Genomic DNA, 13123 nt, shown 5'->3' on the forward strand with positions numbered 1-13123 from the left:
ATGTAAAGTTCTTCTGTGTATTCTTGCCACCTCTTCTTAATATCTTCTGCTTCTGTTAGGTCCATACCATTTCTGTGCTTTATTGATCCCATCTTTGCATGAAATGTTCCTTTGGTATCTCTAATTTTCTTGAAGAAATCTCTAGTCTTTCCATTCTGTTATTTCCTCTATTTCTTTGCACTGATCACTGAGGAAGGCTTTCTTATCTCTCCTTTCTATTCTTTGGAACTCTGCATTCAAATGGGTAAATCTTTCCTTTTCTCCTTTGCTTTTCGCTTCTCTTTTTTTCACAGCTATTTGTAAGGCCTCCTCAGACAGCCATTTTGCTTTTTTGCATTTCTTTTTCTTGTGGATGGTCTTGATCCCTGTCTCCTGTACAATGTCACGAACCTCTGTCCACAGTTCATCAGGCACTCTGTTTATCAGATCTAGTCCCTTAAATCTATTTGTCAGCATTAAAAGGAATAAAAAGATAGGAGTGAGTAATGAAAATATGGCCAATCAGGGTGGTGACATGTTGGAAATTCCCAGAAGCTAGGAAGTTGTGCTTCCTAACACAAGTTTAAGGGCTAGTTCTGACAGCTTGGGTTTAGATACACAATTTGCAAAAGAACAGGGCTTATTTTCAAGGTGGCAAACTTAACTTCCAATCTTTCTACATCTGGTCTCTCCAGACTGAAAATTCACTATGATAAGAAAGGCCAAACCACAAGTTTCAAGACTACATTTTGAACCACTTACCTCAACTTCCACCCTTGTGAAGGGCTGGCACCAAGTAAGCACACAAAGTTGAATGCTGAGGAGAAAAGAGAGAAGGCCATTTTTATGTGGTACTACCTAAAGTTGCTCAACCATCCTTTCCTGACAAACAAGCAACGTTTGTCACTCTTTGTACGTATTCTGCATTTATAAATGCCACTCTGCTGCTTTACCACTTTTTGGGCTTAGAGACCTATTCTTTTTAAAATATTTAAAATTTTTTATTATACATTCTTTTTAATATTCTTTTCCTTTATGGTTTATCATGTGCTCAGTTGCTCTGTCATGTCTGACTCTTTGCAATCCCACGGATTGTAGCCCAACAGACTCCTCTGTCTTGGGATTTCCTAAAAATACTGGAGTGGATTGTCATTTCCTTCTCCAGGGGATATTCCTGACCCAGGGATTGAACCTGTGTCTTGCATCTTCTACATTGGCAGGTAAATTCTTTATCACTGCGCCACCTGGGAAGCCCCCATGGTTTATCATAGGATTTTTTTTTTAATTGGAGGATAGAGAACTATTCTTGATATTCAAAAGTTAAATTGCCAAACACAATACCAAATATGTATTTGTGGGTCAGAGCCACAGGTCAGCAGAAGGAACCCCAAATTTGAAGTCTCTTTGACAACTAAGACTCCTAGACCTAGAGAAAACTACTCACAGTCACATTTTAAGATATAGTAATTTGTCTACAGAAAAACTCCTGAGTAGAATATTATGTTACTAAATTATTTTTAATAGTGAAAAAAAAAATGTGGGCCCATAAAAATAAAAGCCAATCCACATTCTCTCTCATTAAGTAAGTTTTTCTTTAATGATTAACAGAGAGCTTTGGAATTCAATGATTTAAATATTGATTTGAAAATTCTGAACACTATTAAAAGAAAATGAAACCACACACAACATCTCTTGAAACTCGACTTGTCCACACTACAGACAAACCAAACAGCATTTCTTATGGAATTCTCAAGGACAACTGGGGAAACTGATTTGGACATAACAGACACAGCGCTAAATATAAGATGATGGAGATGAGAAGATAAGGTAAAAACGGGAGGTTACCACACAAGTGCGACGTGACTTAAGATGAAAGTTGTTTCTTTAGGAGATCTTGTGTTTGTTTACAAATCCTAAGATATCTTTAACTCTGAAAATATTTTTTTCCTTTCTTAGCTGTATTCTCTCTCCTATTTTTCCTCCTGTTACATACTTCTCAGGTTAGAAGCCTAGATTAAATACTTAACCACGCTATTTACCCCCAATCTCCTATTTGACCTTCATTTCCACTGGTCCAGCTGCAAAACCAAAAAAGTCACAATGAACCCAAAGTCACTATCTCTAAGCAGACCTGTAAAGGTCCTGAGGATGACATACCTCAGGAAATAGAAATATGTTATCCCTCAATTTTCAGGTATTTTTTTCCTAAAATGTTCTCATACTATTTGTTTCTGAAAACCAGGAATTCGAAATTAGTAATGACAGGAAAGATATTCTAGCCAAGGGAATAAATAGATATCCTTTACAGTTTATGTGCCCTATTTTTAGTGTTATTTACTTAACTCTGACGACCAAGGACTAAAGCATAACAGGAATATAAATGTCTCACAAGTATCAGTGTTTATTAACACATGTAATCAGCCCATCTATTCTGATTTAAATGTGTTATTTCAAAGCAATTTACATACACAAAAAATGGAGAAAATAAGTTTGTAGTGAAAAAAATCTAATTTTCATAAGTTGTTTGGATTGTCTACAATGTATTTGAAGGCAAAGTATGATTTCTTTTAAATATTTCCAAGTGATGGTCACCTATCCATCAATGATTTGAGCTCTGTGTGTAACAGTATCAAAAGGCATTACTGCATAAGCTCTGGGAAAGCCCTCAAATCCAAAATGTTGTCTTTTTTTTTTTTTTTAATTTGGGGGAAGGTTTGTCATTTTATTTTTCTCTTCTGCAGCCCAAGGCCAGCCAGGTTCCTTGAGGTGAACACTGAGGGATGTCAATGTTGTCTGAGCAGGTACCAAAGGAGGCACCTGAATAGGGAGGGGAACTAAACAAAAGAACTTCTTGAGAGAAAGTAAGATTCTATGTGTTCTGCTCTTTTTAAAAGGTCTATTTCACTTCAGCTTGCTTAACAGTGAAACAGTATTCCTCTCTTCTCTTAACTGTTTACAGAAACTGCTGATTTCCCAGCCTCTCAAAACCAAAGAGTGGAAGTGAAAACTTGCTTAGCTATTTCCTCAACTCAAATCAGACACATCACAACTATTTCAGGCCATATGACTAAACTGCTCTGGACTATTTAAACCAATGAGGTAAAAAAACAGATGGAGACACCAGATAACGTTAAATTTGCACTGAGAATGAAACTACAAAATTTAAGCTAAGGAGGATGCAAATGAGATCACTGGAATGTTTCTTAAGAATTGGTAAACACTTGAGATGCATTAGAACTGACAAACAACTAGAATTCTGCACATGGGAGAATTCTGCACATTAAATTCTGCACGTTAGGGTTTAATGGGCAAGATAGTTATGTTCTCTACAGAAACTTATCCGTTATTTAAGGCTCTGATGAGAAATCTTTACTTCTATAAAAACAAGGCTTAAAAAAAAAAAACAAATTCTTTCTTTCTTCACTTAAATAAAATTTATATAAATGAATAATAAGCAACTTACAATGTATATCCTTGCCACGTCCAAGTCACAGTATCCTAGAATAACAATAGTATTTAAACTATTACAGAAAAAATATCAAACAAAACCAAAAATTTTATTTTGATATTGGTATTCATATACTTCCTTTTTGAATTAAAAGCAATATGTTGAAAAGCAAAACAAGCACTAAACAATAGTGAAGTGATCTATCAGTTCTTGGATTATATATCTACATGGCAAAGAGCTGCCTTCTCATCCATATGTAACCACGTATCTTTTTCTGGAATTAAGTTGATCTGAATTTTTTTTTTTTAAATGATTGTGTATGCTTAACTATTTTCCTAATAAAAACATATCTGGATAATTAATTGGCTTACAAAAACCAGAATACGTCAGTTCTCAAAAAGAAGTTTATATCGGAGAAGAGACTATAGAAATGAAATAGTACAGAGTGAAAAAATTTGGATAAATGACAAATACAAATCCATAGGCAGAAGTATATTGAGTAAAAATTTGATAAATTTTAACTAAAAGTGTGCAAAGCTGAGAAATCAACCACTGATAGGAAGTTGATCAAGAACTCAATCTTAAATAACATAGAGCATGAATAATTACATCCTGCCTTTTTATGTAAATTCTGTAGTAAAGAAAGTTCCTCTCAGAAACAAAATATCCATCTCCCTGCCAAAAAATAACTTTCTTTAGGAAAATGGTGACACAACCAATATCCAGAAGACGACAATACATCTTGCTGGAGCAAAGGCTATTTCCTGAGCCCACATGGACTTTCTGTAGAATGTGAAGTTCTTTGCAGCTATTTTCTTATTTAAGCTACTTGCCAAGTGTCTCAGCTACTAAGTACTGAGTGTCATTGAACACCAAGCCTCTTCCAAATTTATCCTGCTACTTCAATCCTTCTCCACCAGTAATAACCATTGAATCAGGAGATGTTTTCCCTTTCAAGCTTAATGAAAAATCAGAACTTTGTGAGAGCTTTTTCAAATCTAATCTAAGAGACCCTGGAGCTGAGACGTACTCATACCATCACAGGGACAACAGGGCAGAAGCTAAGGAGATATCTTCCTGTAGCTTAGTAATAGCAAAAGCAGTATCAAAAATTGGTATCAACCAATTTGTGCCTACCTGGCAAGTTTTTCTTAAGAAAGTATCTTTTTTTTAAGGTTATAAACCAGGCTTCAGACTTTTAAAAAGAAAACTTTATTGAATTTGTTACAATATTACTTCTGATATTTATGTTCTGGTTTTTTGGCCATGAGGCACATAGGATCTTAGCTCCTCAACCAGGGATCCAACCTTCACCCCCAACACCAGAAGGTGAAGTCCTAACCCCGGACCACCAGGGAACTCCCCAATCTTGCAAATTTTTAAAAACTAAATGTGGCAAGGAGAATGAGACTGCCCACCTGTTCCCACCATTTACCCATTCATCAATTTATTCAAGCAAAAGGGGTCCTAGGATATTTGTGCTGTTTGGAATGGTGAGATTCTTCTCATAGTAAAATTTGATGCTTACCAGCTTGTTTGGGTATCTGAGGAGAATTGGCTGCACTGGAACTCCTGGAATGAAGGCTCCTATAACCGCACAGTGAAATTTTATAACATGCTCTTTATATGAATACAAGTTTTACAGTGAATTAAAAATTAATAATAAGTGATGTAAATATACTAAATGTTTTAAGAGTACACATAAACTATTGGCTGAATGTTGGTAAATTCCTAACGTTAGCCAAAATGAGAGATTTTTAAATTTAGAAATATGTAAGCAAAATATTAAATGTTATGCCTAAGTCACTTAAAATACTATTTTTATATCCATTTGTTTTCATTTTCCAAATACCTTTTATTCAACAATTTTTTTTTTTAAGAGGAAAAGATAAAATAAAGAGAAAAAAATGTCGATGAAACTAAAAGCTGAACCACTAACTACCACACTTGCTAGAGTGAGTTCTGACTTTGGTTCTGAGCATTCTAGCAGCCAGTACAAAAACATTTTAAAATATTAGTAATGACTGTTAAATGACATATGAAATTATAAATTGCTATAAAATTCACAACTTCATAATATTTTAAAAAGGCATGACCCTCAGAAGGAATTGAAAGCATTATAATGATAATTTAAATAGGTTTTCTTTTTTTTTTTTTGAAATAGGTTTTCTAACTTGATAACACGGACCCCAAGTGTCTGTGGGGGTTGTTCTCGGAGGAAAAGAAAAATTGCTAGTGGTTTCTACTCAAACACACACACACACACACACATACACACAACATTCCAAAGAAGAAGGTGTTATGATACCAAAAGAGAAAGTAAAAGAGTGAGTTGTAGATTCACAGTATTAAAAACATTTTATCAGAAAATAAGAAATGCTCCAAGCAAACTGATGAGTTAGTTTGTATATTTATTATTAGCTCATTTGAGAAATCATTATTTTGTCACAATACATAATTTAATTGATCTCACCTGGTTTAAAAGTAATCAAACAGGACCGATTAGTACAAGTACCTTCTGGGAAAACTAGTATCTTGGGAGAAAAGGAATAGATTTAATATTTCAGTCTAATTAACAGATTACCTCTATACTTGCTTTCTTATGACTTCACAGTTGCCAACTTTTATAAAGCAAAAATAAAAGGCTAGCACTTGATTTCAGTGAAACCTAGAATCAGATCGTTCAGTTTTGCTCTAAAAGAGGTATAGTCTGACCGTTAACCTGAAAATGAATTAAAGTTTTGAAGAGAGAATATACGCAGTAAATGTTTCTTAATGATGATGCTAATGATCTGAAAAGGGTTCAAAGAAGCTGTAGACCCTGAATCATGGTCAAAGTTGCATTCATTTTATGCAATATTAAATTCTTTCTTCTACTGGTATACATCTTTAACTAAATCATTTGCTACTTCTGCTTCAATTTTCCCATTAAATGATATTCCCTCTTACAACATACAGTTTCAGGTTGTACTGAGAAAAAAGGAGGAAATACCAACAATATGCTTTATGCTTACTTGAATTTGTTGACATACGGAATACAATTTAATACTCTTTTCTGAGGAGGTGTTTTTAGTTTTTAATATATTATGATTTCCACACAAAAACTATGCACTACAGTTCCCCATTAACTGAATAAAACAGCAGGTTGATTTTTCTGAAACTTCTGGAATTTAGCAATGAATAAATTGCTAAGCACAGAAACAAAATCCCTGCACTTACAGCATTTAGTAATGGGTATTTTGTAATAATTAAAGTAATTAGTAAGCTAAACTGCCATAAAACAAGTTATTTGTAAAATAAAAATTGTGAATAGGTGTGATTCCATTCTCCAACTTAAAAAACAAACAGGTTTCCTATTCCAATTAGATACAATAACAAATATAATTCATGTAGTGGATATTCTATAGCTATACCATGAAGAATAAATTAATATAGAATAAATCATAAACTCTCAAGAATCCCAGGGACGGGGGAGCCTGGTGGGCTGCCATCTACAGGGTCGCACAGAGTCGGACACGACTGAAGGGACTTAGCAGCAGCAAGAACTAGAAGGGGCATTAAACATCATATAGCATCTCTAATACTTGAATTCTTTTTATAGTATCCCCTCAAGTGGTTGCCTAGCCAATGCCTGAACATTCCAGAAAGAGGTTCCAAATCAGACCATTCTAATTTTGGACAGGAAGTTCCTTGAAATGAGCAAAGTGAACTGAAATCTTGTTTACTTTCACCCACCAGTCCTAGATAAATTCCTTGGAGCCAAAGAGCAAAATCAAATCCTTATTCCAAATGTCATTTCTTCCCAGTCACTCTTTAAATCATTCCTCACATGCCTTGGTTTCTAAAACCTCCTGGCTGATCATACGCCTCTTAGTACTTTAATATCTAAACATTACCACGAGTAGCCAGATCACCTCAGGACCATGAGTTCTGCTAGCGATCACTTGTTTTCACCTGGGCAAAGGCAGGGGGGTACTTATCAGAATCACCCATGAGGCTCTATTTATGCAATAAATGTTGCTCCTTCCACACCTTCAAAAGCATTCCAGGGACTTCCTTATGGCCCGGTAGTTAATAATCTGTCTTCCAATGTGTGGGGGAGGTGGGTTCAATCCCTGGGCAGGGAACTAAGATCCCACATGCTGTGGGGTAACTAAGACCAGACACAGCCAAAAATAAATAAACTAAAAAAAAAAAAAAGCATTCCAGGGGAAGGAGGAGATGGGATGGTAAAATGTAGAAAAGTTCTACAGGTGATTCTGAAATGCCCCCTGAACTGAAAAGCACTATCTAAATATACTTCAGATAATCTTAAGATATTAATCACTTTCAAAAAATACCCACCCACCATATTTTTGAGTATAACTGAGCTTTAGTATCTCATCTTTAAAATGATAAATTCAGAGGTAGAGAATTATGTTTTATGACACAAAGTGAAAACCAGTTCAAAGAGTTTGGAGAATAAAAAAGAACGATACATTTAATTCTAGGAGTATCTCATGCAGAAGAGGACCTCTTAATCCCTACTCATTTATCCTGCTTTTATTATGCTAAAGACAACTAGCATACGGTGTACCCTGATATTGTTATCTGTGGATCCAAACGAATATATACAAGTGTACAAAAAATAAATTCTCAATATATTTAAATAAATATCTATTGTGTTTTACCTGGGGCCATTCCCCTCCTGATGTGGCCCGCCTTATTATTTCATTTATTGTGTTTTTTCGAGAATCTGGATCTACACGGGACACCAACACTGGCTGCAAGGCCCGCAATATTCCTTTAAAACAAATGAAAGGTCATAAGTCATTTTTTGGGCTACAGCTACTATAGAAATGATACCAAATCATAAAACAAATTGCATGGAAAATTAAAAAGATAGCAAATTAAAGAGAACAACTTAAAAAACCCTCTAACTCAAAGTTTGTTAGAACTTATTAATAGATTCTGGCTTCAAAAGGACAGGTGGCTATTTATACCTAAAAATATTTCATTGATTTCACAGAAGTTAGCAACAGGAATATGAAAAAAAAAATGCAATTTTCTCCCTAAAAGACTTCTCAATTTACATTAAACATTCGCAATACGCTATAAGATTGTCTTGTTTTATTTTGGGAATATTCCTGCAATAATATTGCAAACTGATTATGTGAAGCCATAGTACATGTGGGTAGGGGGCAATTGCTATTTATCTTAATAAAATTTTCAGTGCAATAGTCTTTTAAGTAGGTAGCTTCCCAGCACAATAAACCTCATTTCACCAAAAATCTATTGCTAAACAACTTTGGGGGGAAATGTCATGTTACACAAAGCAAGGTGGTTATCTTTAAAAAAAAAAAAAGAAAGAGAGTGTGTGTGTCTTTCTTAGCTGAATGACAAAGCTGTAAGAACTGCTATCATTTTCTCTAGAGTACCAAGACAGCATCAGGCAATTTTCAAACCTACCCTCTCACCACCTGATGCTTGGCAATAGCCTTGGGACAACTGGAAGCAGTTACTTAGAGACTAATCCCCAGGGGAGAGAGCAAAGCATCTGGTGGGAAAAAACATTCCACTTGTTTCATTATTTTTATGTCAGGAAGCATTTATTGTTCTACGTCATAATTTTCAACAAGTTACACATTTTTCCCTCATGGAGATTTGGGGGCAATAATGAAGAAAACAGAGTTAGGAGAAAAGACTTATTTCATTTATCAGCCTAATACCCTGAAGAGAAATTCACTGAAATACTAGGTAACTGGTGCTTTCACAAATTCTTCAATTAAATTCTCTCTTAAAAAAATTTACCATATTTTGTATTGAAAAACTGTTCTTTTGGGCTTATATTTAGGAGCAGGAAGAAGTGATGGTGCAGCAGCAGAGGTAAGGTTTAAAAAGAATGATAGGGGATTTCCCTGGTGATCTGGTGGTTAAGACTCTGTGCATTCCCTGCAGGGGGTGCCGGTTTGATCCCACATGCTGCACGGCACGGCCAAAAACATAAATGAAATAAATAAATAAATATTTAAAAGAGTTATATCTGAAAGGTTTAAAAATTAAAAAGAAAATAAAAAGAATGATGAGGTATATAGGTAGGGAGGTCTTTAATCTTTTTTCATAAATTCATTCTTTTGATATTATACCTCATTAAAAGCAATGAAATATGTTTGAAGTGTTTTATTATTTTTAAGTCTTCAAAAAATTTATCAGTAAACTATAGAGAACTTTCTAAATTTAAAGCATGAACATGAAAATATTTTATCACTGTTGTCTTACAGAGTACTTACTGCCAATCAGAGGCACCTGCACATTTTCATTTCGAGACACTATAGAAGGTAATCCAGCTGCAACACAGGCAATTCCATCAAAGAATGTTGAGTGAGGCGCAACGACAAAAATTGGTGCTTCCAACGGAGTTGCAATCTTTCCTTTCACAGTAACTACAAACCCCATTGAGAAGAACATGGCATGGCCTAGAAACTTCAAGACTGGATGAGTAATTTTCCTTTGGAAATAAATATAAAAATGGACATAATTAGCTTTACCAATTGCAGCTACCAGCAGGGTTTTACTCTAAAGCACAAAGCAAAAACCAAAACACGTCAGCACTTCATTTTAAAATATCAGCTAGGAAGAATGGCTAACACTTCAGCGGAGCTCTTTCTGCCAGGCACTGTTCTAAGTACTTTATGCATATTAATTTCTTTAATCCCTAGCCCAATTTTATGAAATATAGAGCATTTATCATTATTCCCACTTTACAGATGATAAAACTGAGGCCCAGAGAAATAATTTTTCCAAGGCCACGTGGCTAAGTGGCTCCATTATTCTGTGACTATAAAGTAATAAGAATGAATTTTCAACATGCATCCCCCACTGAGAAATTCAAATCAGTCTTGTCCTTCATATGAATCACCTTATATATCTATATTTGTGTAACAAAGATGCTGCTACCCCCAAAAACACTCTTAGAGCTAGCATGCTGAAAGAGTCCTCAGAGTTATTTTAAAAATAAAATTTTAAAAGAAAGCTTTATTACTTATATCATTATAGCCCTTAAAAATCATGAAGAATCTTAAGAAGTAAATTTATTATCTCACTTCCTGGAACAAAGATGCACTTAATTCTGGTTATTGATTTGTTTACTATTTTAAAAGAATCTGTCATTAAAAATTAATTAAATCAAATTGTGCCAGGAATTCTGTTGGACACATAAGACAAGTAAGATCCAGTCTCTGTCTTTGATAAACTCAATTGCATAGAAAAACAAAAACACAGTCCTAGAAGTGCAAACACACGATGGACATCTCAGTATATGAATAAGCATACAGCTTTTCATGAAAAATATGTGTCTCCCATAAGACATCTAACAGGAGTTTTAAAAAATGAGCTTCCTATTGAATTCTCTCAACATTCACATAATAATATTGTGAGGAGCTATTAAGCAACTAACTCCCAAGGAAGTTTCTCTAACTTTTATTTCATGGTGAGAAGTGAGACACAGAAAGCCCAAGTACTTTTCAGGAGGGCACAGGGAAATGATTGCTCTCTCCTTGCTCTGTAGTTTAAGAGCTGAGATCTTTATTTATTTAGAGATAAAGAACTCACCCCGTCACAGAACTTTCAGACCTGTTTTTGATTTATAGTGATGTAGCCTCTAACAAGGTCCAATCCCTGGGTTGGAAAGATCCCCTGGAGGAGGGCAGGGCAACCCACTCCAGTATTCTTGCCTGGAGAATCCCCATGGACAGAGGAGCTTGGAGGGCTACAGTCCATGGGGTTGCAAAAAGTCGGACACGACTGAGCGACTAAGCACAACACAGCACAGCCTCTAACGACTGCATTCCAAAAATATCCTATATTCAGAGCCACAATTGTTGATCACTGCCTAAACTTCAATAAATTCTTCTAATCTTGATTCACCTAATATTTAGACATAGTTACTTCTTACCTCTTCCAACCAGTTATTGGGTGGGTCAGCTTTTCAGGACAGCATGCTGTTGAAATTGCAGCCAGCGACCACGACAGTAATAAAATTATTGCAACCAATAGGGCACGAATTGGAAGCAGGATAATTCCAAGGAAGAAAATCTGAAAGTCAAAGTTGATTAAAAAAAAAATAGATGACATTATTTTAATGCTGTAGTTATCAAACAGACATACTTAAAAGAAAAATCTTAGGCTATTCAAGCTTTCACTCAAAGATGAATTGAGCATTACCCTGCACCAGGCAACGATCTAAGCACAAAGGAAATAAGACATTATATCTGACCTCACAAAGTCTGCTAGGTAGCAAAAGAAATAGGGGAGAAAACCAGTGAATGTGAATAGGGGTTGCTGGGGAAACAAAGAAAAGGTGTGTTGGGCTTAGTGGTAGTGCGGGATTAGTAGTTGTGACACAGAGGCTTAGTCGCCCTGCGGCACGTGGAGTCTTCCCAGACCAGGAATTGAATGCCCTGTCACTGGCATTGCAAGGGTCTTAACCACTGGAAGTCCAGTTGTATCATTTTAAAATGTCACTGGTAGTGTATGAGAATTTCAGTCACTGTATATCCTTGCTGACATTTGGTGTTTAAAATCACTTCAAAAAATCAATTTTATGAAGGCATAATTTACATAAAATACAATGCACCTATTTTAAATATGAGCTTTTCAAATGCATAGCCCTATGCAGACACCACCATAATCAAGATATAGATCATTTCCATCACTCAAAAAAGCTCCCTTGTGTCTCTTTGTAGTCAATGTATCCTCAGTGTATGGCAACCACTGATAATCTTTCACTATAGTTTTTGCCTGTTCCATATTTTCATATAAATGAAACCACATGGTATGTACTCTTTTATGTCTGGCTTCTTTCACTTCATATTTTTGAGATTCAACCATGTTGTCATATGTATCAGTAATACAGTCTTTTTCATTGCAGAGTGATATTCCATTGTATGAATATACTGCAATTAATTTACCTATTAATCTGTTCAGGGACCTTTAGCCTATTATAAGTTCTTATCTATATGAGTAAACATCAATTTTTGAGACTCATTTGAGACATACATTTTCATTCATGGTGGATGGTGGTAAAATTGTCAGGCCAGGTGAAATGTGCTTAAAGAACATGCTGAATTGTTTTCCAAAGTGGTTGTGTCGTTTTATACCTCCACCAATGAAGTGTGAAAGTTCCTGTTGCTTCACATCATCAATTTTCAGTGTTGTCAGTCTTTGTAGCCATCCTGGTGGGTGTAAAATGATATCTCATTGTGGTTTCCTTAATGAACAATGATGCTGAGCAAATTTTTTCACGTGCTTATTGGTCATCCCTTTAACCTATCTGTTCAAGTCTTTAGTCCATTTTCATTGGGTTGTTAGTCCTCTTCCGATCAATTTTTAGGAGGTCTTCATATATTGTTTACAAGCCCTTTTTCAATATATATATTGAAAATATTTTCACCTATTCCATGGTTTGCTTTTTCATTTTCTTATTGGTTATCTTTCAATAAGAAGCGTTTTAATTCTGATGAAGACTAATTTATCAATTTAGTTCTCTTCTGCATCCTTTCTAAGAAATCTTTACCTATCTCAAGATCATGAAGATATTTTATATCTTCTTCTTCTAGATGATATATGGATTTTGCTTTTATGTTCAAGTCTATGATCCATCGTAAATTACTTTCTGTGTGGTGTACAGTAGAGATCAAGTTTCATTTTTATCTACAG

General features: G+C 35.1%; 1 protein-coding gene across 2 annotated transcripts in view; it reads right to left on the reverse strand.

Moving 5' to 3' along the window:
• The window catches only part of LPCAT2 (lysophosphatidylcholine acyltransferase 2), a 64686-nt gene that overhangs the window by 47111 nt on the left and 4452 nt on the right, over nt 1-13123 (reverse strand). The window contains exons 2-8 of one of the 2 annotated variants that reach the window (XM_010861930.1): nt 11361-11500; nt 9697-9914; nt 8098-8210; nt 5901-5961; nt 4956-5014; nt 3443-3477; nt 742-796 (exon numbers count right to left, since the gene is read on the reverse strand). In XM_010861930.1, the coding sequence (XP_010860232.1) occupies nt 742-796; nt 3443-3477; nt 4956-5014; nt 5901-5961; nt 8098-8210; nt 9697-9914; nt 11361-11500 (681 nt within the window). The remainder of the gene's footprint in view (nt 1-741; nt 797-3442; nt 3478-4955; nt 5015-5900; nt 5962-8097; nt 8211-9696; nt 9915-11360; nt 11501-13123) is intronic. The other variant, XM_010861931.1, reaches the window with a different exon arrangement.

This window comes from Bison bison, unplaced genomic scaffold (assembly GCF_000754665.1).
Source record: "Bison bison bison isolate TAMUID 2011002044 unplaced genomic scaffold, Bison_UMD1.0 scf7180017864473, whole genome shotgun sequence".
Lineage (NCBI taxonomy): Eukaryota > Metazoa > Chordata > Mammalia > Artiodactyla > Bovidae > Bison > Bison bison.